The sequence below is a fragment of the Platalea leucorodia genome (genome assembly GCF_965183815.1).
Source record: "Platalea leucorodia genome assembly, chromosome: 9".
Lineage (NCBI taxonomy): Eukaryota > Metazoa > Chordata > Aves > Pelecaniformes > Threskiornithidae > Platalea > Platalea leucorodia.
In genome coordinates this window covers 2,989,473-3,014,796 of record NC_138831.1, presented here as the reverse complement: position 1 = coordinate 3,014,796, position 25,324 = coordinate 2,989,473, and the positions used below count along the sequence as shown (strand labels likewise).

General features: G+C 46.1%; 1 protein-coding gene across 1 annotated transcript in view; it reads right to left on the bottom strand.

Moving 5' to 3' along the window:
- MGLL (monoglyceride lipase) overlaps window positions 1–13,828 on the bottom strand; it is a 67,473-nt gene extending 53,645 nt beyond the window's left edge. Inside the window, exons 1-2 of the mRNA XM_082322452.1 lie at window positions 13,554–13,828; window positions 12,849–12,987 (exon numbers count right to left, since the gene is read on the bottom strand). Coding sequence (XP_082178578.1) covers window positions 12,849–12,987; window positions 13,554–13,563 — 149 coding nt within the window. The 5' untranslated portion in view covers window positions 13,564–13,828. The remainder of the gene's footprint in view (window positions 1–12,848; window positions 12,988–13,553) is intronic.
- Window positions 13,829–25,324: the final 11,496 nt, after the last annotated feature.

The following is a 25,324-nucleotide window of genomic DNA, read 5'->3' as shown; positions in this document are numbered from 1 at the left end:
CTGCTGCAGCCCTGCCTTGGTACGAGGGCTACAAGGGAGATAAAATGGAGGCCGTATCTCTCAAGGGGAGCTACAAGGATAAATGCACAAAACAGTCAGTGTCTTTCTAAGAAAACTGTGCAAAGCATTATTTAAATAGAAGACATCAGCTGCAAAATTCAAGTCGATCTGAAATCACAGCCAAAATTTTTAGATTAGCTTTAAGGTGTGGAGGAAGAATATTCAAAGAAGCAAAAGAGTTTCTGGCACAGATCCCCTTGGAAATCAGGAAAAATAAGATACTTCTTGTTAATTTTATTAAAAATTAATTTTCACTTGGAAGCAAAGCCACCGCAGATGGAAGATGGCTGCAGGACCACGATTCTCAATGGAGAACCAACAAACAGGGAGTGAGAGCAAGAACAGTTTTCGCAGACCTTCCCCTCTTTCACGGAGTGGCACTGAACATCTCTTGATTTCCAAAGGGAGAAAAATTACTGTTTAGCCAGTCGTGTAGCAGTTTCGTCTTGAAATCAAAATGCAGGCACTGCCTGGTGAGCCAAAGCCTTGCAAAAAGAAAGGCTTGTGTAATTAGACGGACTGTCCTTTCAAAGCATGAGAAAGCTGCAATTAAAGGGCCAGAAGCTTTCTTCTCCACAGTCACTGTTGCTTAAGCTCAGCACTACTCACTAGTTCAGGACTAAACCTGTTCACTGAACAAAGAAGGTTTTTTTATATAAAAGCGTGTCTCTGCTTCAAAGTAGCTGTGCAAAAACGGTTCCTTCTTACCGAGTTCACCTGCAGTCTCAGCATATTCAGAGCCCTGGTGCTTGTTCCAGTGACAAGTCACTACTCATTGCTGCTATAAGTTCATAGCTTGACAAACCCAACTCAACCCTAAAAGACCAAGCAGGCTTCCTAGAAAAGAACAAGGTGTGCTTGATTAAGGGATCAGCTCAAGACATGCAAGAATGCTCCCTGCGTGGCATCCGAGCCCCGTTTTGACCATTCAATCTCACCTTTCTGCATAGCACAGAAGATGATGGAATTAGACAGCAGTACCCCTGTATCGAGATGAGGAGTTCTAGTTGAGCCTCTGTAGGTTTCAAATGATGGAAATGACTTTACTTAGTAAAGCCATCCCTCTGGTTAGGTCCACACAAGTACTTGGGGACTTTTAAGTCCTTAGTAACATGCTTGCTTACTCAGCTATTCTCAAGTGTTTGCTAAGAAGTGCTTATACTTTGAGACAAATCATGAAGTGGTGCAGAGGACACTACGTCTACATGTTAAGCAGTGTCTCCTAAAGTCCTCTAAGACAAGTCTGTGGACTTTTTCATGCAGGAGCTGGACATCACTAGTGGTCTGAACCTGGGCTCACCAGGCGTTCTTCATGGTCGGTCTCCCCACAAAATCAATGGTTCTTAAACATGGGATTGTCCACATTTTAGACTCCAGCCATGGCTCTAATCACCCCCAGTCTCAAGCTGTTATTTCAGGGAGTGGATGGTACAGACAACTCATGACAAGCACTATTGAAAAAGTTATTAAAGGAGGAATTCAGCTCCTCCCCCCAGCACCTGTGCGGGGAAGAAGCTGAGAAGTGCACACCTGGCACAAGGGGGTCAGAGCACTTCCAAGCCATTCCCTGCAATAAAAACTGCACCACCGAAGTACTTTGATCAGGCATTTTGGGCTTACGTGGGCAAGTCTTCACTAGCCTGGAAGAGAGCTGTGAATAAGTAAGGAGCAAGAAAGGGGATGACACTTTACCTGTTCTGTGGACTCGAGACAGTAGGATATTATTACTTCTTAATAAAGCACTGACTGTGCCATTCCCAATTGTATGGCAATGGTTTAAAGCAAAACATGAAACTTCAATTCCCTGAAATACTTAGACCTGACAGCGTGGTTTGTAACCAGGCAATTCCACCAATAACGTGGAACTCTTGATTACTTCCCGCACTGAGTCAATCACCCGTCCTCACTTTTACCTTTCTGATCCAATTTTATCTGCAGTCCTCTTAGTTGGCAGAGATCTTAACTGGTTATCTTTAACAAACTGACAAACTCATAAGTAGTTCAGATGTCACAGATAACATGAGTCTCCAAATAGCCAGTCTTTTTCTGGGTGGTTTTCCAAAAGCCAGGGTGGAATTATCCCATAAACTTAAGAGACAGAAACTCAAGGACTGATTTCTCAATCATAAAGCACTTAGGTATATTTTAACATACTTTGAGATTAAGCACATTAATTTCCAATGAATAAGCCTATCTCGGCACATCCCAGAGCTGCACTTCAGCCCTGCCCCGCTATGAGAGGAATCTTTGCAGCGAGAGGCTCTGTCAAAATCAATATCAGCAGCTATTCCTCTGGGAAATCAGTAATGTCACAGGCAAAGCATTCGCCAAGGCTTTGAGCATGTTCCAATTAATTTACTCTTCCACGTTTGCTGTAGACCTGAGGTAGGAGAGAAAGTTGAAAGTAAGCAGTTAAATGTGAGACGCAGGAATCCTGCTAAGACAGTGATCGCTGCAACATGTCCTTTAAAGGCTGAAATGTTTATTCCCGTTTTGAACCAAAGTAAATTTGAACCGCAGCTGAGGTGCAGTGGTTTACCTACAGATGATTTAATAGTTAAAAATTGGATAGAGACTTCTGCCTACGGTTGCCAAATCCAGGTCTGGGTTATTTCTTGGTCGCACTGAGCTAATCCGGCTGTCCAAAGCCTTTAGCTACGGCAGGCTTGCTTCCTAAAATGTTCTTTCATTTCTAGCACCAAGGCAGCTTCACCTGTGGCGGGGGGCTGCCACGCTAATGTCAATAAGGGACTACTTGCCACGAGTTTTAAACACTGCCTTGATTTGCTCTCAAAAAGGGCTAGGTGTAAAAGCTTTGCACTCCAAAAGGTGAACGGGGACCTGACCAACTTGGGGTGCAACTACTAAAATAAGGGTGAGCGGTAACAATAAAATAAAAGAGTATTTAGTTAGATAAATCCTTGGCTGCAATCACTTTAGGTACAGGCAAAGAAAGCTAAAGGCATGTGGGATGCCTTTTCTGCAGAAAAGCTTAAAATAGAAAAGGAAATCAATACTCATTTACAGTATCTGGCAGTCACTGAACCAAAACATACATGTACACCTACAGCAGAGCAGAAATAACAACATTTATTTAAACCACAAGCTGTTATTCTGCTGCAGGAACGCTGTGTTTTATGTGGAGCGCTTCGCCAGCAACTGAGAAGTACCACAGATTTCTGACCATTTTTAAAAAGCCTCAGCAATATCAAGAACAAATATTTTCAATACCACAATTATTAACCCCGCCACTGCCAGGCCGGCTCCGACTCCTCCGACTGCCGGCAAAGAAAGAGTCGGAGCTGCTGTGTGAGCTAGCAGCGGGGACGACGTTTTGTCTTTCCTCCCGAGTTTCTCTTCTGCCAACTTACAAGACACCATTTGTCGGATCACATGTGAGGGGTGCATCTGTCACAGCCTGCAACGGGAACGGGAACGGGAATGGGAACGGGAATGGGAACGGGAACGGGAATGGGAAGAGCTTCATCAGCTGCACTGCTACAGTGCAGCACCAGGGCTGCCCCCGGCATCGGGGACACAGAGGTCTCAGAGGAGGGTTGAAGCATCGCACGTGCTGCGTGGGGAGGAAGGGAGACCTCAGTTCTGCTGCTGTGAGATGGGGACGGGGCTCGGGAGCACTGCAGCACCCATGCCCGTGCCTTGCGTGGTGCCCGGGAGCCGGCGTGGGCGTACGGGGCAGGAGAGAGGTTTGCTGGCTGCCTGCAGAGCTACGGGGTGGCTTGAGCAAGGATGTGTCTGAAAATGTTCTGGGCTTAGCAAAAGGTAAACAAACCTTGATGCTGCTTTTAGCTGTGCTCAGGGACCTGACCGTCTCTCCTGAAGCGACAGGACACCGGGCACAGCAGGAAGCAAACACTGATGGGCAGAACCCTTAAAGGATGCTTCAAAAGAGAAATGTATACCTACGTGTAAGAGCGACACAATGTTTCCACTGACTGTGTAAAACTAGAGGTTTTAGGGGAAGGAGTAGTGTTTAACAAACAAACAAACGTTCCCCAAACACTGAAAGTGAAATTAAATATAAACAAAGTGAAATTAAATATAAACAAAGTGAATCTGGCGAATGATTTTTTCTCCATTCCCCAGCTCTGAGAGATGTGACCAGTAAATAAACAGCATAAATAATAACAACAGCTGGCTTTTGTACAACACTCCTCCTTCACAAACCCCAAAATGCTTTACAAAGGGTGCAGCTAGGCTTGTTGCAGAGTCTTGTAACGCAGAGATGAACGGGACCTCAAGAGGTCCTCTGATCCATTACCCTGTCCCAAGCCAGGATCAACCCTTCCTCCCACCGCCACGTAAACTGAAGCACAAGAGGGAGAAAGCCTTGCCCAAGGCCAGACAGCATGCCAGAGGCAAGGACGGACACACAGCGTGAGGCAAAACCTGACCCGACAGCAATCAGCGGGAGTTTAACAGCAGAGTCAAAATGTCACCAGGGGTTCCCTGAGCTCCAGCCCTGTGCTGCACGCACGGGGCCACGGTCAACCTGGAAAGAAAAAGTCAATTTTTAAAAAAGCTTTCTGTCCTAATGAACTTGTGGGCAGGTAATAATGTCAGAGAGATGATCCGTGCGTTTTCAGGACAACCTGGGTTGAGAGGCTTGGTGCTCCTTGCTAAAATCATTTGCGGCGGGCCAGAGGATGACTGAGTGCTGATCTCTTGAATATCCTTTTAATAAAAAGAGATTACGAATGCTGCTCAGAATACAGTTTTTAATACTCCAAATGTTGTAGACTAGCTCTCACACAAAATTGAAAAAAATGAAGAAAAAGCTTAACCATTAAGTCAGCTAGATATTATCTCCACAGCAATTTAATTACTTATTGCTTCCTCATCACTCCTCATGCCTTTAGCCCAGCAAATTAAGCCACTGCAGATTTCTGGAATCTGACAGTTGAATTTGAAACCTCACCGAGACAGTTTTGAAAAATTAAAGTAAAAAATATGTTAAAAAATTATAAAAATAAGCTCATCTTGCCAGCTGGTGAACTAGCTAACCTGCTGACACCTACAGCAAATTAAAGCAACTTTCTGTTCTAAAAAAGGGCCAAAGATTGAAGTTTTATTCCCTCACTCCGCAAGATTCAAGCTTGATCAAGGAAGAAAGAAAACATACAGAGCAAGCCCTTTTTATCATAGGTCAGAGAGATGGCTGAAAAAGATCAGTAATCTTCCTTGCCTACCAAATCTGGCGTAGTTTGTACATTGTCTCCTTACCACCTATACACAATACCCAAGCAAACGATTACTACGCTATTACCGCTGAATGTTTGGCTTTAGCCTGGTTGTCAATATTTTGTTTCCTTTTTTTTTTTTTTCTCTCTCTCTTTTCTTTCTTTTAATGGATTGCTGCTGAGACAATTTACTTGTAGCTGAACAGCAGAGAACAACTAATGCATCACTTAGCAGATTTTTTTAAAATCTCTCTTCAAACATCAAGCACTCTTCAACCACCAAAACCTCAAGGAATAACTTACTTTCTCTGGCAACTTTCATCTAGGACCCAATTTATATCACTTGCCTGGATGATTACACCCAATTTTAGATGAGGAAACAAAAGGACAGAGAAATTAAGGGTCCAATTCTGTAAATCACTGGTCATTGTGTCACTGTCTAATGACTATCTTGACCACGTGTTTTGCCTGCTCTCTGCTCCTCCTTGACTTCTTTATTCTGTTTTCTGACACTAAACATTCTAGGTCTAGCAAGCTGCCTTTGCCACCGCCTCGTAAGGGAGGATTCAGAGGCTCCCATCATTGAGTGAGCGCCTGCCAAGCAGAAATGAAGACAGCTCCTGGCTGGAGAGCAAGTGTCTGTCACGCAGAAGGGGAGTCTCTTTCCTTCCAGTGGAAGTACCCACGAAGGCTGGTGTTACTCAGGGTCTTGGGACATTGAAAACGGCTCCATAGCTGCTACTGCAGCTCTGGCCACCAGGACTGCTTCCACTGGCCGCTCCCCGCCTGTCCCCAAGGCCACACCTTGGTACCACTGTCGGGTCAGCGAGTCTGGTCAGCTTTGAGACACTTTCCTGGCACCACCACCCAGTAACTACTCCAGGTCTGGTTGCTTCAGAAGATGTTTGTGGTCAGGACTAGCCCAAGGTTGGTATTTGGGATTGTTGTACCAGTATTTCTCTTCCAGTTAACATGAGTGAGATTTTATTGGTCTTCAAGAAGAAACCCTAGGAGAGAGAGAGTTTTAATGATGTTGAAAAACTTTACCCCGGTGCTGCTAATTCCCATCCTATAGGATAATAAGCCATACTGATAGAGCGTCAGAATGTCTGTACTGGTAGAGTCAGGGCAGGGATGTATGGGTATAGTTAAGGATACAACTGGGGCGTGATGAGGTAAGAGACCTGCCTAAGCATATCTTAAGGCATCTCATGAGCAGGATGCAATACCATCTCCTTGATACTTAGGAGAATCAGCCATTTGCTATCAGGGTTGTGTCACATCTCTTGGAGAAGGGACAATAGAAGGTCATTAAACACGGATGGCTTCCATTCAAGTGGAAGCACATTAGGACAATGGCACGCCTGAACCTAGGGAAGGCAGCTCAGCCAAATGCGTCTGCAGGGACAGCTCTTGGAACAATGCATTTCCCTAGAAGAACAAAGAGATCAGATGTTCACCCTGGCTCTGAAAAGCACAAAACCACAGCAGCTTGAAGGGAACTTGCAAGGAAACACAGGCCAACTCCTCTGCAACAGGCATCTAGAAAAAATACCCTCTTCTAGCCAGTACAACTATACCAGCCAACTCTTGCTGTAGATGTATTCATGGTGACCTAAAAGAGCTGCTGTGTGTTCCCAAGGGATGTTCAAGAGTGGCGAAGAAACTGAGGCAAGGAACCGTGTGCAGCTGGTTTTATGATTTTGTCTAAACCTACACATTTCTTGTGCTAGTGAAGTAAAAGGCTCTTGCATCTGGAACCCTGATAAAGTTGATGAATTTGTCTGCTTCAACTATTGCGCTGCTGTTAACGAACAACTGGTTTAGAGTGCTCCCAGTTTGATGAGCTGAAGAAAACTTATGCACCAGCATCTGAGAGGAGAGCCAGTGCAGGGTCTGCTCAGGATACAGAGACCTGGAGGGACAGGCAGGGCTCTAACTGCTGAGGGACCAGCGAGGGGATCCCTCAGGGTCGTGGCACAAAGCCAGTATTGATCATCACACTTGTAAACCCATTAAAAGGAAATGAACTATTTGCACGGGAGAAGCAAGGTTTGCTTAGCCTTCAGTCTCTGGCAGAATCATAAGCAGAAATTGAGTTTTACAACAGAATCTCAAGACCATTTTTCTTCTTTTCTCCTATTTCTACCTCTGCCTCTGACATTCACTGTGTTGGACAGCACCGTTTCCAAGAGTTCATCAGGTGGCACATGGAGAGCCAACTTTGATTTTGCTTCCTTTGCTGCTGTCTCAGGACCAGGATGAAATGTTACTGCTTTGAGATTCCTAACAGGGAACTCCTAAAGTCACCTTCTTCCCACACACCCATGTCACAAATTTGCACACTGGTGCTCAGAAGCCGATCCTAACAGTGCGATGAGCAAAACTGACAGTTTAATCACAATTGTTATTCCTTTTGTTATTTGCCTTTTTCCGTGGGTTCTGTGGAATAAAAGGCAGATTTGCTTCTTTTGAATGTTCCTGTGGGGACTGAAAAAAATTATCCTACTAAAAAAGCCTGTTGGAAATATCTACAGCAAGAACCAAAGCTGCTCTCCTGTCTGTCAGAGTCCCTCTCACGTGAAGCTGGTTTGCTAATTTGCCCGTCCTCTGGAAATGGATAAGAAATCATAAAAGGACACCCGCATTCACAGCGAATAGGACAGTCACAAGGAGCAAAGAGAACATGGGTGTTAAAGGAACGCATACATGGCTGATGAATAGAAGGGAGGCTTTAGAAACTCAGGCAACGGCAATACAGCAAGCAAAGCCTGCTGGACTGTTGATTCGCCAATGATAATTGTTATTTCCCTTGTGCACTGCCTACGGTGTGATCAAACACACAGAGGGAGCTGAATTCATCCGACGACAAACTGTGCTGCCAGAAGTCACTTTGCACTACGCAAATTTGGCCCTTGTGCGTTAGTTCGAAGTTGACCTCGTTAGTACAAACAAAAGTGTTCTTCAAGAGCGACGCTGAATTAGAAACTCCTTTAAGTATTTCTAGGGACTAACACCACACAGTATAATTAAAGACATTGTAATTAGTGACTTGATTCCCTTTGCTTTGACTTCACTTTGGTTTATTTATTTATTTATTCATTTTGGAAGGGTCTCAAAGTCAAATTCAACTTTGTCATCTGCTCATGCTGGGAGCTGTGCTGTTCTTCTGGAAAAGCCATGAAAATGCTGGTAATGAGGTGCCAAAATCAGCAAGCAATATTCACAATTTAAGGGCCAGTTCAAATATAAAGGCAGCTTGTATTTCTGCACCACAGGCACTTCTGCAAAGTCCTCGGGGAAGAGAGAAATATATTTTCTCCTTATTGGCTTGGCCTTTCATTGCTAACAAGTCCGAATGAATGACAGGCATTTTTCAAAGAGTAAAACAAATAAAAAAAGTAAATTGAAAACCAGGTGCTTTTTAGTTGTTTAATTTTGTGGTTTTAATCACATTTGTCAGGTGTAGAACTGAAAGAACGCCTACAAAGACACTGTTTACTCAGACAATTGCAACTCTGTTCACGTAAACCATGGTCACGATGTCTGAAGTTGAGCCAACCCATTTTAGTGTACATTAACAATCGACCAGGAACACATCTGTGACCCACACGTGTCTCAGCTTCAGGCAGCCTCCTCAGGCGACCACTTCAGTTGCTGGCAATCATCTAAGTGCACCTAGAGACCACTACGTGGAGAGAGACACAAGTACCATGCTAACTAGCCAGCTAATGATTTCTGTTTGATAGATGAGGAAGCTCAGATACAAGGATGTCAGGAACCCACATTTTCAAAAGCATCCTCTAATTACAAGTGTCTCAAGCTTCAAGCGTCCAACCTAGAGTGGCTGGTCTACAGGGAGAGAGTTGAGCATCACTTTCTCTATCTGAAGTCAATGGTGGCCACAGGCTATTAGCACCTTCAAAAAAACTACTCTGGGTCAATAAATCCCACAGGGTTTATCTGAGGTCAAGCAGAGGGGCTGAAAGTGCCCCAGAACAAACTGTTTGTGCTTATCTAGGCAGTGACAGGAACAGCTGAAGCATCCAGAAAAGGCTCCGGGGAAAAAGGAAAAGAAGGTCATCTCTGAACTTCTCCAGGCCCTTTAGGGGCCTCAAAGGAAATGTCTTGACTTCTCCTCCCAACTTTCCTTCCCCTTCCTCATCCCACCCCTATTCTTAGCAGCTCTGTCTGAGAGCTGGGAACAGAGCATGGTTTCCTAATTCCTCACCTCCTATTACCTCATATTTTGACTCAGACCGCTCCGGGTGGTAGCAGAGGCCTTAACTTTGCATGGAGCCGTTGTTTTTGTTTACACAAAGACTGCTTTCCCATTAAGTAGGATTACCTCGGCTACTGGGACACACTATAGGCACAAGATCAATCTGGTTTGGTACCAATGATTTACTTACTCCAACCAACATTACAGGGTCCTGAAAATGCCCTGCCTTGCTCAGATCGTAAGCTTTGCACTCACTAGCGAGCACTCAGTGCCCAAGAGTTACCTGCTTTCACGCTCTACAAATCCTGCAGTTGGCACAACACATGAAAACAACACCAGAACATACTGCTTTTTCTTCCCCGCTGCGTTCAACAAGACCACTTAATTCCATCTTAAGACGAAACTGGCTCAACAAGTTGGGCAGCTTGCAGGGCTGCTGGCCAGGTAAGTCGCACCTGCGTTGCTGCCAGCAGACAGCAATAGAAGAAGACACCCAGTCCCCAGCTCTGCTGTTGGGAGTGACTTCCCACCCGAAAAACAAGTGGAAAACACTGTCGCTCTCCTTCCTTAGTCCCATTACTACCTACTCTAGCTACCCCATCTAATCATTATGACATCTGAGTGCCTTTGTCCGCCAGCTTCCTGCGAAGTAATCACCTAAATCCCCCTTGGAAACAAAGCGGACCCTGCTGAGGAACGCACAATAGGTGCCTTTCACTCACAGGACAACCTTGGCCTCGGTGGCACTTATAACAAAGCTTCCATATGTGCACCAGTATGGGCTGATCGGTCAGATCAACGCCACACAGGATCAGAGCCTGGATATTTATGAAGCAAAAGAGCTTTACAAAATTTCCCTACCTTCCTGACAAATTGTTTTCTAAAAAAAAAATACGCTACAGCACATTAGTCTGCCACAGCCTTTATCCACCTTTGCGGGTCTCTTTGAGGAGGTAAAAGAGAAGCACCAGCTCCGAGGGGCGATGGCTGTCGGTCGGCCCCGCTCTCAGACGCTGCCTCGCCATTGTTCGCTCTTCAACCCCAGGCTAGGGCTACTTTTTCATTTTTCCTTTGGCAGATATCCCGTTTTCTCCCCTCCCCGGGGGAGGGATTGAGGATGGTAAGTTCTATTCTAACAGAAGACAAGTCAATGATAACCGTTGGGCATCTGCAGTGAGGAGGTATTTCTATAGCCCTGGCTGGGATTAGATGCATAATGGATCAATGAAAGATCCCACCGTTTGACGGTTATAGCATCATTCATTAGCGTTAAGATTTGAACCTGAATCAACAATTGAGTTAGAAGATTGAAAGAATCGCCGTCAGTATTTGAAATAGAATAAATTGTAAAGGCCTGTAAAAGTCCCCTGAGGTGTCTCTCTTTCTCTCCCTGTACATATATATATAGATCACTTTTGCTGAACATTTAAAATTAGATGAAAGTTGCTGAGCTTCTACATATGAAGCAGAAAAAGCTGAGCTACTTATGAAAAGTGAGGGGGGGGGGAAAAAATGTATTTTTGGTTTGCCTATCAAAGCACTTCAAGAGCATTCTTGACTGTAGGATCCAGGCACTAACTTGTTATTCAGTCACCTACCATCTCTCTGGTACATAACAATGCAAAAAGAGCTAATAATAAGCAGCATGCCCCCGCCTTATACACAAACATGCAAACACATACACACGCACGCACCTAGGAACCACTTGTAAATGAGCAACACCGATCCCATCCACTTTTGTTGTCACAAAACTAGGGCAGGCTCGCTCTCCATTAACTGCTTGGTGCACAGAGCCCTAAGAAAAACTAACTACCCAGAGGACTTAGGCATCGAGTTTTAACTCTCAGCTCTTTATCATCCTTTCATTTCTAGATCAAAGACCCATCCACTCGCTACTGATTTGCTAAGAAATTAAACATGAAAAAAGAAAGCAATTCCACAACTGGGTGAAGAATGTTGTGGGCAGTTAGTGATGAATTAGCATTATAATACAAGACAGCCTGGTTTCACAGTAGAAGCTTGTTTTGATAGCATTTTCTTTTCTGTAGAGGAAATACTCAGGTTGGTGCAAAGACTACGTAAAGCATCAGCGCCAAAAAACTTTCCTCCTTGTCTCTGAAAGGCAGTGAGTAGAAGTAACTATAAAATACTCTGCGGACCAGGTGATCTTAAACCAAGATCCACGTCCTACAGCCCAACCAGTGCAATGGGGCTACAGCGGGGCAGCTGCATGGTCCTCCCCTCGGGACAGCGTACTTCGGTGCTAGCCCACCTCCCAGCTCCATCTTATCCCCATGACCCCGTAGTTTGGCAGGCATAAAACCCAAGGCCGGCTAACTCGGACCCGTATCCACCTCTCAGCGCAGTTGCAGGCTGATTTGGACATGGGATGATGTCTGACGTGTTGGGCACTCACGGAAAAAGTTTAACTCCCTCCTACAGCTTGAACAACTTTTTCCTGCGACTGTTTTCTCGCTGTATAAAATCAACATAGCTTTTCCTGTTGGCTTGCAGCAAAAGAAAACAATAAAACAAGATCCAGATTTTTATGAAGTAGCTACCTATGTCACTAGCGGTAGCATAACCACATGCCAAGCCAGCAGATACTGGGAGGCAGAAGAACGATCATAACTATGGAAGGAACAGAAATAGCTTTCTATAGCAGATCATAATCAGCACACAAGCAGCATAGGAAGCTATTACAGTAAAGGCATTATTTAAATTATGACAAAAACATTAGAGAACTTTCTCTATCTGGTTCCTTGCCCATGTTTATCACCGAGGTCAGTTTTGAATCACAGTTGTCAGTGAAAGAGCTCCCTAAATCATTTACTAACTATAAACAATTAAAAAAAACCCCAAGCAACAGTCAAAAAGCAATGGAGTCAACCCATATTCTGCCTGTTGCCCTGAGATTTCAGCTGCTACTGATGAAACTGAAGTCAGACGCTAATGTTTAATTTGTTGACAGTGAGAAAATCAGAAAGAGCAGCCGTCCCTAAGCCTGTATCCCAGCCCTCCCTGCCCGCCTGTGCCATTGGTTTGAAGAGGTGTTTCTTGCCGGTAGACATCAGCCACCTGCACGTGCCACAGGGTAGCATAGCGAACTGCCAACCAAGCCAGCTGTGCACGAGGTGACAGTAACTCCATGTTTTACACCGGTAAGGCCGACCTGAGCGAGTAAAGGTTTGGGGAATACAGCCTTTACCGCGGGGGCTCTCTCAGCTGAGAGAAATCTCTCTTAGTGGCTCTGTAAATCTCCATGCACACAGCCTTGCAACGCCAGCCAAGCTATAAATAACAATTACACGAATAGAGTCTTATTTACTGATAGTAAAAAAGGACATTTGCTTGCAAGTGCTCACCTGGGAGTTGCTGCTGGCTTCCAATACCTGCAGAAGAGATACTGCCCATCAGCATTGATGATATGGGGCAGGTCCTTGTACGGGATGTTTTGAGGACTCCGCTTTGGCGAACTTTCCTCTGGCATTCTGGAAGAATGACCTGCAAGGGGTTGGAAGAAACAAGACATACTTTAAAACAGGTGACGGCAAGAGAGAGGCTGATGGGCTTGGTAGCCACAGACATTCAAGAAAGTCAGTCAGGCAAGCACCCCTGATGGAAGTCTCCTTCCAAAACCCCAAAGAGCCCCCAAAACCTTTACTGCTTTAAAACAGAAATGTAGCATTTTGTGTTCAGAAAAGGCTCACATTTTGGGGGAGGGCACGGGAGGGGGGGAAGGAGGGAAGAGCAATCCACCATCGCTACCTCATTACAGCTTTCTCTCCCCCACTTCTCCCATCTGTGTTTATTTTGCATCATTTTGTGAAACGGATCCTAAAAAGAATATTTTAGCTGCAATCAAGTGCAGATTGTGCAGCAACCGCCACAGATACGAAAAGACAGCTGCATGAAAGATTTATCTCTGCCTTAACATCTCCGAAGAAGAGCGGAGGGTACGCAGCAGAGGTATCTGCCACCGTGTCACCATCAGGATCTTCTCTGACACCTCCAACAGGAAGGCGGCGGCGGCGGGGATCGAAACATTTCCAGGAGAATTCGCCACAAACCTGTTTTCATCCTGTGCGAGGCTTTGCATTCTAGTGAGGAGCCGGCACGGCAAGTCAAACGCGAGCGGCTCCGGCTCCTCGCCCGCCGCCGCGGAGCTGCCCGCACCCCCGGCAGGCGGGCACCCCCCGCGCTCCCCGGCCGCTCCCCGCCGCCGCTCCGGCGCGGCTCCGCTCCCCGCCTCGCTCGCTCTTTGAGGAAAGTCGCTTGGGTAATTCACCGCTTCATGTCATCACTTTTTGGTTGGGGTTTGTTTTTTTTTTTTTGGTTTGTTGGGTTTCTTTTTTTTTTTTTTTTTTTTTTGCCTTCTCAGACAAATCGCGTGTGTGGGCTGAAGTGGCGGCGGTGGGAGGGGAGGTTGGGAAGGGGGGGGGAGAGGGAGGGCTGACGAGTGGGAAAGCTGCAGTCCACTTTCCAGAAGCTGCTGCACGCCCATCAAAGGCACCTTGAACACATGCAGCTGGAGCAGCTCGGAAAGTTCCTGCCGCTGCAGGTTGTTTGCAACTTTCCTGCCTTCCTGCCACTTACTGTTCGGAGGCCACGGCGACGGGGGGAGGCGAGGGAGGGGGAGACCTTGTTCTCAAAGCGATCCCCGCTGCGAAGCCATCTCGCGTGGAAGCGCAACTTCCCCAGCCCCTCGCTGCCAGGCGGGGAGCGGGAGGGCGGGGAGGAGGAGGAGGAGGAGAAGGAGGAGGAGGAGGAGGAGGAGGGATCCAAGCACCGACGCGATCGCAGGTCGCAAGCCCCGCACACGCATCCTCCCCGCTTCCCCCGAAGCCGGGCGGCTCCACCGCAGGCTGCGCCCCGGCTGCTCCCGCAGGCAGCGGTGCCGCGGCCGGGACGCGGTGGCCGCTGGCCCCCGGGCTGGGCTGGGCGCCGAGGCGGCAGCGGTGCCCGGCGGGCGGGCGGGCAGGGCGGGGCGGGGAGCGGAGCGGAGCGGAGCGCAGGAGCCCCCCGAGCCGCTCGGCCGCGGAGGAGGTGGGGGGAGAAGCCGCCGCCCCCCGCCCCAGGGCGGCGTTGGTGCGGCGCTGCCCGGCCCGCGGGGGCCCGGCCCGGCTCAGCCGCCCGCTGCCGCCCCGCTGCCTGGGCACGGCGGCGGGGAGCGGCTGGCGAAGCCAAAACACCGGGTTCTTCCCACAGGAGCGGCCGCCCAGCGGGGCTGCCAGCGGGCGTGGGTGGCCACGGGTGACACCCCGGGAGCGGGGACGGCTCTGACAGCCTGAATTCAGAGGGGGGAGGCTGTGGAGCCCTGCTGCCGTCTGGGCTTCCCCGGTCTGAGCCGCTCTGCCGAGTCCCAAACCCAAACTCCGCTGGTCGCGGTTAGATGTGCGGCTCTTCCGACTTTGAAGCCACGCCGGGAAGGTTGAGCCCTTCAGACCCTAGTTCGGAGGAGCACCCGAGCCCCTCGCTGTGCACCATGGTAAAGGCAATTTATAAATACAGTGTATAATTTATACATACGTGATCTAATAGGGCACCGAACCACCATAGATTGTATGCAGTACATCTGTTGCAACTGTCTAATTGGAGCTCTGTTTGATGGTATATGATACTCGCTTATAAAAATTGTCACAGCAAGGGTCGCCGAAGTTCAGATAGCTTCCCCGCCTTGAGGCATCCTGATACTGAGTTTTGTCATTTAATACTGTTAAGTGCTTAGCATTTATTGAGCACTTTCAACTTGTTTATATTAAGGGCACAGATTCAGGCCTTTCACATTTCATCAGGATAATATTATAAACTTTAATTTTTACATGCCTACATATACTTAGAGGTCTCAGGCCTTTTTCAGAAGAGCCAGCTATTAATAGTATTTTTCAAAGCTAGGCAATGTGCTCACTGAGTCCAAACCTGGGAGCAAAGGCTGAGGAAAGGAAAGAAATATATACTAACAATAATAACAATAAATGCAAAACCTCAGAGATGACCCATATAAAAATAAAAAGGAAATCCAAACCACATCTTTTTCCTCTTTCAGTGTCATTTATATTAAATGGCCCGGGGGGGGGGGGTTAGTTATAAATGGCAAAAGCAAAATTACATATTCCTGTAACTGCTATTGTTTGGGGGGAAAAAAAAAAAGAACAAAACAAAGCCAACATTTATGGTTGTTTATAATGAGCAAGATTTAGGTCAGATGGGGTCTTACCCAGAGCCCTGGGAGCTGCACTTGGAGGCGTACAATTTGCCAGGCCAGCTACTGTCTTAAGCACGGATGGGTGGAATTAAAGAGCCCTCACCAGCTCCAGAGTTGGAAGAAGCAAGGGCATATATATTTATTTAAAGGATCCAGATCAGATAATAACTGGATTAAGAAGGAAAGAAAGAAGGAAAGAAGCCTCTTCCCCTGCTCACGCAGTTTATCTGCCAGGAGCACGTTGCTGCTTCCCTGCAGCCATCCCTGAAACCTGATGCCAGGAACAGGCTCCTCTCCCGCTGTGCTGCTGGGAATATCCCAGTTCCCAAGGCCACAGAGGTGGGGGGGGGACAAGGAAAAAAATCCCTTTCTGAAATTCAGGATAAAAATAGCACCTCAAAGAAAATGACCTTTGTTGGGACACGAGGGCGAGATCCTGGCTTTGAGATCCTGCCCTGGTCAGTCCGGAGGTTTGATTCCCTCGATACCCCGTTAACCTCCCTGCAGCAAATACTGGAGGCAGCAGGGCGGCGGTCCAGCCTACGCTCCCTGCCAGGCCCAGGTTCCCACCATTGCACAGGAGCGGAGGATCGGCCGACCCCTCCTTCCCTTCTCCCAGCTTCCCGGAGCCCCCGGGAATTTGAGGACATTTCTTCTCAGAGGTAGCACGCCCGCCCCCATCTCGTGATAGCATCAGAAAAATGAATGGGAAGCAACTGCTGACTAGTTACCTTATTATTTTATGGAGTTGAAGCTGTGAATGAAAAGCCACCTGAGAAAACGGGATTGGGTCTGAAGAATTCACCTAGCTGATATCCAAACAATATACGGGGCTTCGGCAGAGCAATTACTGCATGCCGGCTCCCTGGGAGGAATCACAGGGATGTCTGAGCATGCAGTATTTATGAGACTGTAACATCTTCTCTTGTCTCTGTGGAGTGAAATACGTTTTGGAAACACAGTTTAAGCTAAATCAACTTCGTAATAAAAAATAGAAATACACTCGGTGAAATCGTTATGCTAACTCGGTAATTGCTTAAGCCTTGTAGGGAAAGGTGTTTGGTTTATTAAAGGCTGAGCCCTGCTTAGTTTAAGCGTCTCCATTGACTCCCAAGGCACCCACAGGAGTACGGAGAAAAGGACTACGCCCTCAAATAAGGTAAATTTTAGGAAAAGAATCCGTTGCTGGAATGACAGAGAAAACGCATATAATGAAAACTTGTTACCACAGCAAGGGGAGAGAGAAGATGGGCCAGAGAGAAGGGAAGGGAGAGAGCAGGCTGGATGGGAGACGGCACGGCGGGCTGGCGTGTAATTCTGGGGGGGGTAAGGAATGAGGTAGGATTTTCTTTTGTCGTTAGGCTTTCATTCACAAAATGAATTTTGAATGGATCATATCCCGTTGGCATGCAAAGGTAAATAGACTTTATGAGATCCTTCTGCTCTGGTTGACGATACCGTGTTCTGAAACGGCAAAGGAGTATTTTTGTTTGAGAAGTGGGTTTGATGGAGTGTGGGTGCTAAACCGTTTGGGATTCTGCTCGCCAGGACACAAAGAGAACTTTTGCTAACCAGAAGGAGGAAAAAATAATAGAGAAGGAGGACGCAATAATAAAATATCTAAGAAGTATGTGGTTATGGAAGAGTCTGCTCCAACCGAAAAATGCTGGAAGTGGCAGCGGTCAGGGAGCAGCTGGAGAGAGCAACAGCCCGCGAGCAGAGAGCGCCTGGGGACCATGGGAGATGGAGCATGGAGAGGTAAAGCCAAGTCAAAAGCAGAGAAGCCGATGCCACTGCGGCTGGCAGTTCGGAGGCATTATTTTGGATTTGCCCTTCTCTTTGGCTATTTTTTTATTTGCCCCTAGCCAGAGTCCAGGCATTCAGCTTTACGTACTTGTGTGATCTGCCTTTGCTTGCCTGTTGGTATTCCTGAATAAGACATGTACGAGGATGAGACAGGAATGGGGGCTGGGATAAACTGCTTTCGTTTTCCCGTAAAATACCTATTTTAATGCCTTGCAGCCAAAAAAGAAACCCGGTGTCAGGCAAACGGGATTGAGGAAGAAAATGTTAAAGGACAATAGTTTATTGATCAGGTTAAGCTTAACTCTATCAGGAGAAATTATAACCAGCTTGGCATTGGGCTGCAATTCTGCAGTCTCATGCACCTCTTCACGAACGAGCGCCAAGCGGAACGGCGAAAGGCTGAAGGGTTAGCGCGGGCCATCTGAGCAGGTAGGGCTGACAGAAATCGTTTGCAGGCCTCCACTGATTCGTTGCCCATCAGTCATTTCGCTTTCCCTAATCAGTGGGAACAGAATTATTAGATGAAGCTACAAATGGTTTAATACCCCTAGATGCAAACTGCAGTCAAGTAATAAAGTATTTTTACCATGTAAATGAAAATAATCAGTGGTAAAAATAGTCCTAATTTTTTTGTAGGTAACAAAAATTCTGGAAATCGTGCTGTCATTAGAAGTCGCTTACAAAGCCGTGACTGCAAACAGTAGCTATATGAGTGAAGTGATTAGTACCTTGCCTGTGCTCCTTATTTGACAGGACCAAAAATACACACTTAAAAATACACTCTTTGAATATAGGTTTCAGTCCTTTAAACTGATGTACAGAAGATGACCCATCCTACATAGATGCTAATTTGAGAGCTGGTTGTTTTTAATTACAGAAGCGGTACACGTTTTGTTTGGGAGTTCATTTGGGTTTTTTTTAATTAAAAAACCCACAAGAATGTTAATACCAGCTTCTGAGGCGTTCTTAGTATGAAATACATAAAAGGTGTCCTCTGAGATAGGAAATTCAAAATGAAAGGTGGAAATTCAAAATGAAAGGTAGAAATTCAAAATGAAAGGTGGAAATTCTGCCCCGAAGTTTTGTCTGTAGAGGGGAGGTTGATAGAGTTATTCCAGCAGCCCTCTTGCTTGAGAATAACTCTGCCTTGGGAATAAATATGGTTTTTACAGAAGTGTGGACCTGCGTAACCTTGGCAGTGTCCCCCAGGGTGCTGCAGAGGCCGGCGGGCTGCTGGCCCCTTGATCATGAGGAGGTTTTCTTTAAACACTTGTCTCTTTTTATCTCTGCAGCCCAGTATTGGTTTCTAAATCAAAGTTTCCTGTGCTGGTATATAATTAGTCCAATTTTCCGTCTGGATTCACTCACATCACGAGAATAAACTTCAGCGGTTTGTACCCTGGACAAGCACATCGCTGCAGCACTTGAAGGGAAATCCTGTCCTTGTCCCCGTGAGGACAGACAGATTAATGAGTCTGTTACGGGATGGCGTTTCCTATTTCACTGCGATAGGACTGCTCCATGATCTCGGAGGTCCTTTCCAACCGTAACGATCCTATGATTCTACATTACTATTGATAAAATGTTGGTCACCTCGGTAGAAACAGGGCTTTTATGGCAGAAAACGTAATTAAAGGGCATCTTAAAGGAAAAGGTTCTAAGGTTTGAATTTTAATATGCATAAAAATCAGGATAAGGCAACCTCAGAAATTTGCTCCGGATGGAATTGTGGTCTCAATTTCAAGAAGTACCTGACCATTCCTTTTCTCATTTCTATTACTCAGGATGCCTCCTGCATAATCCACTTTTCAAACCCAGCATCATTCTGTCAGGACTAAATGATACAGCCAAAAGATGCAGCTATTCTGTCGTGGTTAGAGTGGGGCTTTATTTTGGTAGCCAAACTGGAAGCATTGACTGGAGAAGAGTTATTATTGTGCCGCCTGGTTTTCTTGCTGCTTTGCAATCGACAAAGCATCATTTATCATGCTTTGCATTCCAATTTTTCTTTGCATGTTTTCCAGCTCATCATAACATAATTATGTTTCTGTTTCTTCCAGCCAGGGGCCGATACTTTCTTTTACTAAGACAACAGCTGCACGGCACAACCTTGATGAATCCCCATAAGGGTAAATGTGTCTGTGATGCTTGTTTCTGCCTTGGCAACCCAAATGTTCAAGCGCGATTTTATGACAAATGCTGTTCTAAAATGCACCCAACCCTGATGCTTTCATAGCATTTCTCAAAATGAGGTTTTACATTGTAATTTAAGCGTGAAATATTAAACATCCTGGCTGGTTTGTAATTTTAAAGGCTTCTTTTGTAACATTTCTTTTTATAGTGTTTAGAGGTTCATAAACACTGAGGTGGGATTTTAGAGGGCCGTAGTTACTGATGTGCAATTTATTTTTTGAACTAAATTGATTTTATGTGTGAAAATCAGCACAATCTGGAGGTCTGCTTTATGCCCCTGAAAGGCATCTTAAGGGAGCTTTTGCGGTGCAGGTGAATCATTTCATTAGTCGGCCTCAGTTGGTCCAGGCACACCGCAACATAAAGGTAATTATACTGACCTGGGCTATGAAACGCATTAACTGCTGGTGATGGAAAATGCCGTAAAAGACACGCAGTATTTTTATTATTACTTACTGAGATATTTTATTTAACTCTGATTTAGTACTTGGAACCTGAGATTTCAAAGTACTTCAGAAAGGAAGGATAAAGTTTTTATTTTACAAGGGAGAAATCAGAGCAGAGAAAAGTAGGGCTGAATGCTGGAGGCAAGCTGAGGGCAGAATCCACTCTTAATGCTCCTGATTTTGGTTACCCAGTTATACCGTGACTAACTCCCATCTCATCTCGAAATCTATCCGTCAGAGCACTGTGAACAACCGAAGTAGGAACTTTTTCCGTTGTTAAAGATTACCCAGATTTGCAAGTAGAGGGAATATTGTGTTCTGGGCGAACCCTCAGCCTGGATAGCCACATCCTTCAGGGCAAAATTTTCCCTCTAATTTTGCTTTCTATGCTAATCTCCTGCATGTTATTACTGCTGCCACCATCGTTTGAAGATTGGTTGTATTTATATATAAAAATTACAATCATTCTGTACACGGAGGCAAGAGTTTTAACTCATATGATCCGTCATATTTACATCTGTGTGCGCCGTGATCTAAGGATGCTTGGGGATATCTGAGCATGAAGGTGTACGTAGCAACATCTTCGTTCGTCCAGCACGCTGGTTACCGATGTAATTGCCTGAAAGGCTCTTAGATGCTGATGGAAACTCTGCCTGCCCAGCCAGGGCTAACGTCACCTTCTGTCCAGGAGCGGGGAGTGTAATTCTGCTGTTGCGAGAACAGGTAGCAGGCTTCTTGTTTTGGATATACAATGAACGTATGGCTCATGGGAAGAGCGTGCCTTGTGCTGTTTCTTACTTATAACCCTATGGCAAATTCTAGCAGATTCTGCTTCGATGTATTTGAGCTTTTTTTCTCAGTTATTTTCGGTTTCTTTACTCAGTCCACTCACACATGTTCAGTGTAAGATATGCATTTTCTTTCTGATTCATGTACAGTAATTACTTCCTAACATCTGCCTAACAGATTTTGTAAGAAAAGTAACTCTGCAAATATTAAGAAAAAAAATTAATGTATGAAATCTTTGCAATCTCTGTTACTGGGGTTTGTTATCCACAGCTGACTGGATTCAGTCCCAGCCAGGAAGCTGGTTCAGCAAAACAGCTGCATTAGTTATTTAACTGGAGCCCTGATTCTGCTCTTGCTCACGCTGATGTAAATCAGGAGTAGCACTAGAGAAAATAAAGAATATCCCTAGTGCGAAATGCACGTTGGAGAAAAAGCAAGCGTTACGTTCTGGAACAGCAAGCGAATTCTAGCAGCTCCGCTGCCATCCTGGCCTAGGTGCTAGGCAGTATCTTCACGTCTTACAGAAACCAAACGCACTGCTCCCTCCTGGGAGCGTTCTCCCGTACACGTACTGTGGTAGCACCAAGTGGCCAACAAAATTAAGGCGCAGTTGTGCTCAGTGTTGCGCCCTAATACCATGCATTCACACGTGACTTACTCTGTACTAAGCACCACATTCGTTCCTGTTTGCATCTGGTTCATAATTGTTCCCTCTCAGTTATTTAATTTTTACAGTATCTGCTACAATTTACTTTATGCCTTCTAGTGCAGGAAAACTGGTTTTCCTCCTAGACTGAATTAATGCATGTAATAATTAACGCAGAAGCACACTTTGAGAAAGGGGATGTCAAATGAGGAGCATGGCAGTGAAAAAGGGGACAAAGCATCCACAGGCAAACTATTTCCTCTATGAGATGACAATGCCATATCTCAGGACAACAAAGGATTGTTACCAGAGCCTCGTGTGCTTTAGAGATGGACACCTTCAATCCTCAAAGCCTTTAACACCCTTCGTGTTTGATCTTATTGTAAATTAGCACCATGTGCTCTTAGTAACATCAAAAGTTACGGTATCTGAGAGTTCACCCCCCAACCCTCATCCTGGTTCCTCCAGCACAAGATATCTATTATATCTTGGCTACAGTCGTCGATTCTCATGTTAGCAAAGGTATCTGTGGTTTTGTTTGCGCTTCAGAGTCATGAGCATCTGCGGTTGCTGTGGGCTGGTAACGTCAGTTCAGATTCCTGTTACGGACCCGTCGGTGGGGCTTCCTGGACTCCTGCACATAGGAACCTTCCAGTCCACAGTACTATGCTTTGGTACCAGCATGTGTTGCTTATTTTTACTCGTTGACTTTTCCTAGTACATTACTGGATCTTCTCTGGAGTTACAGTAACTTTTAAAAATGGAAATGTAAGGTTTGGAGACGCTATCCTCACAGGCAGAAGAGTAAACACTCAGCTCCTGGATGTAGATATCTGCATGGAACTCCATCATTCCCAGACCTTGGGAGGTTTCGAGGAAGAGGACAGCAGAGGGAAGGCTGCAACATTCAGCAGCTGAGCCAGAGAGCACCGAGCATCTCTTCCCCTCCTGTGCCGTGAAATGTGTATGAGACGCTGAGCAACGCGTGGGTCCTCAGCCCCGTCCCCAGACCCGCGCCCAGCGCCTCAGCGCCTCCAGGAATGGGATTACAGCAGCATCTACGCTTTGCTTTGCAACAAGGATGAGCTCCTAGCCTTTGGTTTTGTGGGGCTCAGTCTGAAATGAGACAGGGGTGAAACCAATCCAGCATTGCCTGAGTCCAAACCCTGCCTCTGCCGTCGAGTTCAGACGCGTACCGCAGGCTGCACCCCGGCACTACAGAGAGCTCTCTGCCATGGCTCATCTGCCTCCACCCCTGCCCCCAGTTTCAGATCTCTTCGGCAATACGTTCTGCGACAAACGTGGATTTCTGGGGCAACTTCAGTCAGATCAAAAAGCTATCCTGCTGCTTCGAAATCCGTGAGTGTGAATGATTCATTCAGCACAGCACCCCTTGGCCATTCATATCTATCTGATGATCAAATATATTTTTAATTATCAATCTGAGGTGATTTATTTTTTTTTTCACTAGACAATACCCAACTGTATTGTAAGAGCTGTTGGGACTTAGCCAGAGAATTTGGCAGCAAGATATGGAACATTTGGGCTTTTGACACTTAGGAACATATGGAAAGAGGTTTGGAAGACTGCCACATGGGGTGTAACTGGGAAGATGCTACATTTCTTCATCCTTTTTTTGTGGACAGAAGTAGAAGAAATTTTATTTTTTTGAAGGATCCTAATTCCTCTTCATTTTCTGTGATGTACTGCTGCTCTAGAATAAACCACTGTGCTCAGTTGCAAGGTTTGAGCAAAATCAGCTGCATGTTTATGGGCAACTGTAGATGGGCAATTAAAAGGGTGACAGTATTGCAGATCTTTCCAAGTTTTTACCTCCTAATTCATGACATCCCTCGCAGGTGAACTGACAAAGCTACAGTCTGGTGACTCAGGTCATGGGGTGAAAGAGGATACCTGGTGCTGGCCTGAGTCAGGATGCGTGCCGTTTACCGAGGTCGTTGAGGAGAAGGCCCTGCTAGGTGCGCCATCCTTGCTCCCTGTGACCAGCACCTTGACACCCATGGATGGATGGACAGTTCAGGCTGTCTGTCTGCCTCTGGGACATAGTTTCATCATGCGGGTTGGAGCTCCAGCACTACGCTACAAACGCCAGCCCCACTTGGGGCAGCAAGGGAAGGGGAGAGAGGAGCCACCTCCAGCTCAGTGCTCAGGACTGGACATGTACGAACCCGCATCGTCTTCATACCACGTTAGGGACAGATGCCTCATGCCCATGATGGGAGGAGTCCGTGTCTCTCAGAGCTATTGCCTCTGTCAGAAAAGCAATGCATAGTGTGCTTCATATTTGGTAATTCATTCAGAGTAACTGCTGCGTAAGAAAGGGTTTTTTAATGCCTTTTTTTTGTGGCACAGTTGTGCGCTAGGTTGGGGGGCTGCAGCAAATGCAGAATTTATTGGAATACCCAAACCTGGATACCCTTCTTAATTTGCACAATTGGCACACAGGCCCTGCAGCTTAGTGAATACTAATTAATCTCTCTGGTAGGAAAGCATCATCATCCTGGTTTAGCGATGAGGGACAAAGACCAAAGAGAATTGCAGGGGCTTGTACTGAGTGACAGACAAAGTCACAGCAGGCAGAATTACGGTCGTCTTTGGTGTCCTGAGTAGTAAATCACCCAAGTTTGCCAAGATTACATCTGAACAGCAGGATGGAGGCACTTTGGGGCTTTTCCCTCACTCCCTGTCCCCGATAGCTCAGCGCCGGGCAGGCTGCAGCTCTCGTCCCACCCGGGTGCTCAGGTTTCCCTTCCTGGAGGAGTAAGGGCGATGGGGAGGAGGTGTATGCCAGCGCTGCCTGCAGCAGGGAGCTGGAAGCCAGCCCGGGTATGCATTCACTTCTGGGAACTGGGAAGCGCTCTCAGACCCTGCGTTTTGGTTACAGTCTGAGCGTTTCTTGCCCACAAACTCACGGTGGCTTTTTTACTTGTGTTTTCGTGTGACAGTTTGTTTCAACACATGCAGCCAAAGAATGACTAGGCAGGGCAAGTTCCTGTTATTTCTTTGCTAACGGCACGCTGGGGGTGACTGCCGTATCTCTAGGTTGTGAAAGGGGCAAGTGAGGACTAAGGAGGTGACATCCAGGAACAGGAATTGAGCATGGAGGAATTGGGGACCAGAGCAGAGGGAAGAGCATCTCCTCCAAAGGAATTCAAAGAGCTGTGGCAATAGCTCTTTGAGGACTGACCATGTAGGTCAGGAAAGCAAAAAAGATAAGCAAACCCCGAATCATTTGAATGGGATTTATTTTAGAATGAAACCTCTGCCTTTCTGAATAAAACCTGGGAGAGACTGGGTGAGTCTGGAGCATTTTTTAGCCTTATATCCTGTGGCTGCAGCATTTCTGAGCCAGCTAAAATCTGATTTAGAATGTTTTTAATATTTTGCTTCCTCTCGCAATACATACCCTGAGAAACACTATAGTTATTTCTACTTTCTGCGGCCATAATGGCCCCAGGTTCTGCTATTTGAATATGCACTTCCCTTCCTGAGTTTCAGTTTCGGTGTCCCATTTAGAAATCTTTTTGACCCTAACACAGTTATATCCATCATTTTCTTAGAGAGATTAAAAAGCACTAAAACTAATGTACAGAACAGCATTTCCACAAGCCTCATCCAGTTATATGCTTCTTTGCATCTCCATTCCCATCTCTCCTGATCTAAAAGGAGAAAAAATGCTCTCCTATCAGCCCGTTCCTTCTGTCTGATTAACTGGCAGCTATCACAGGTCTTCCT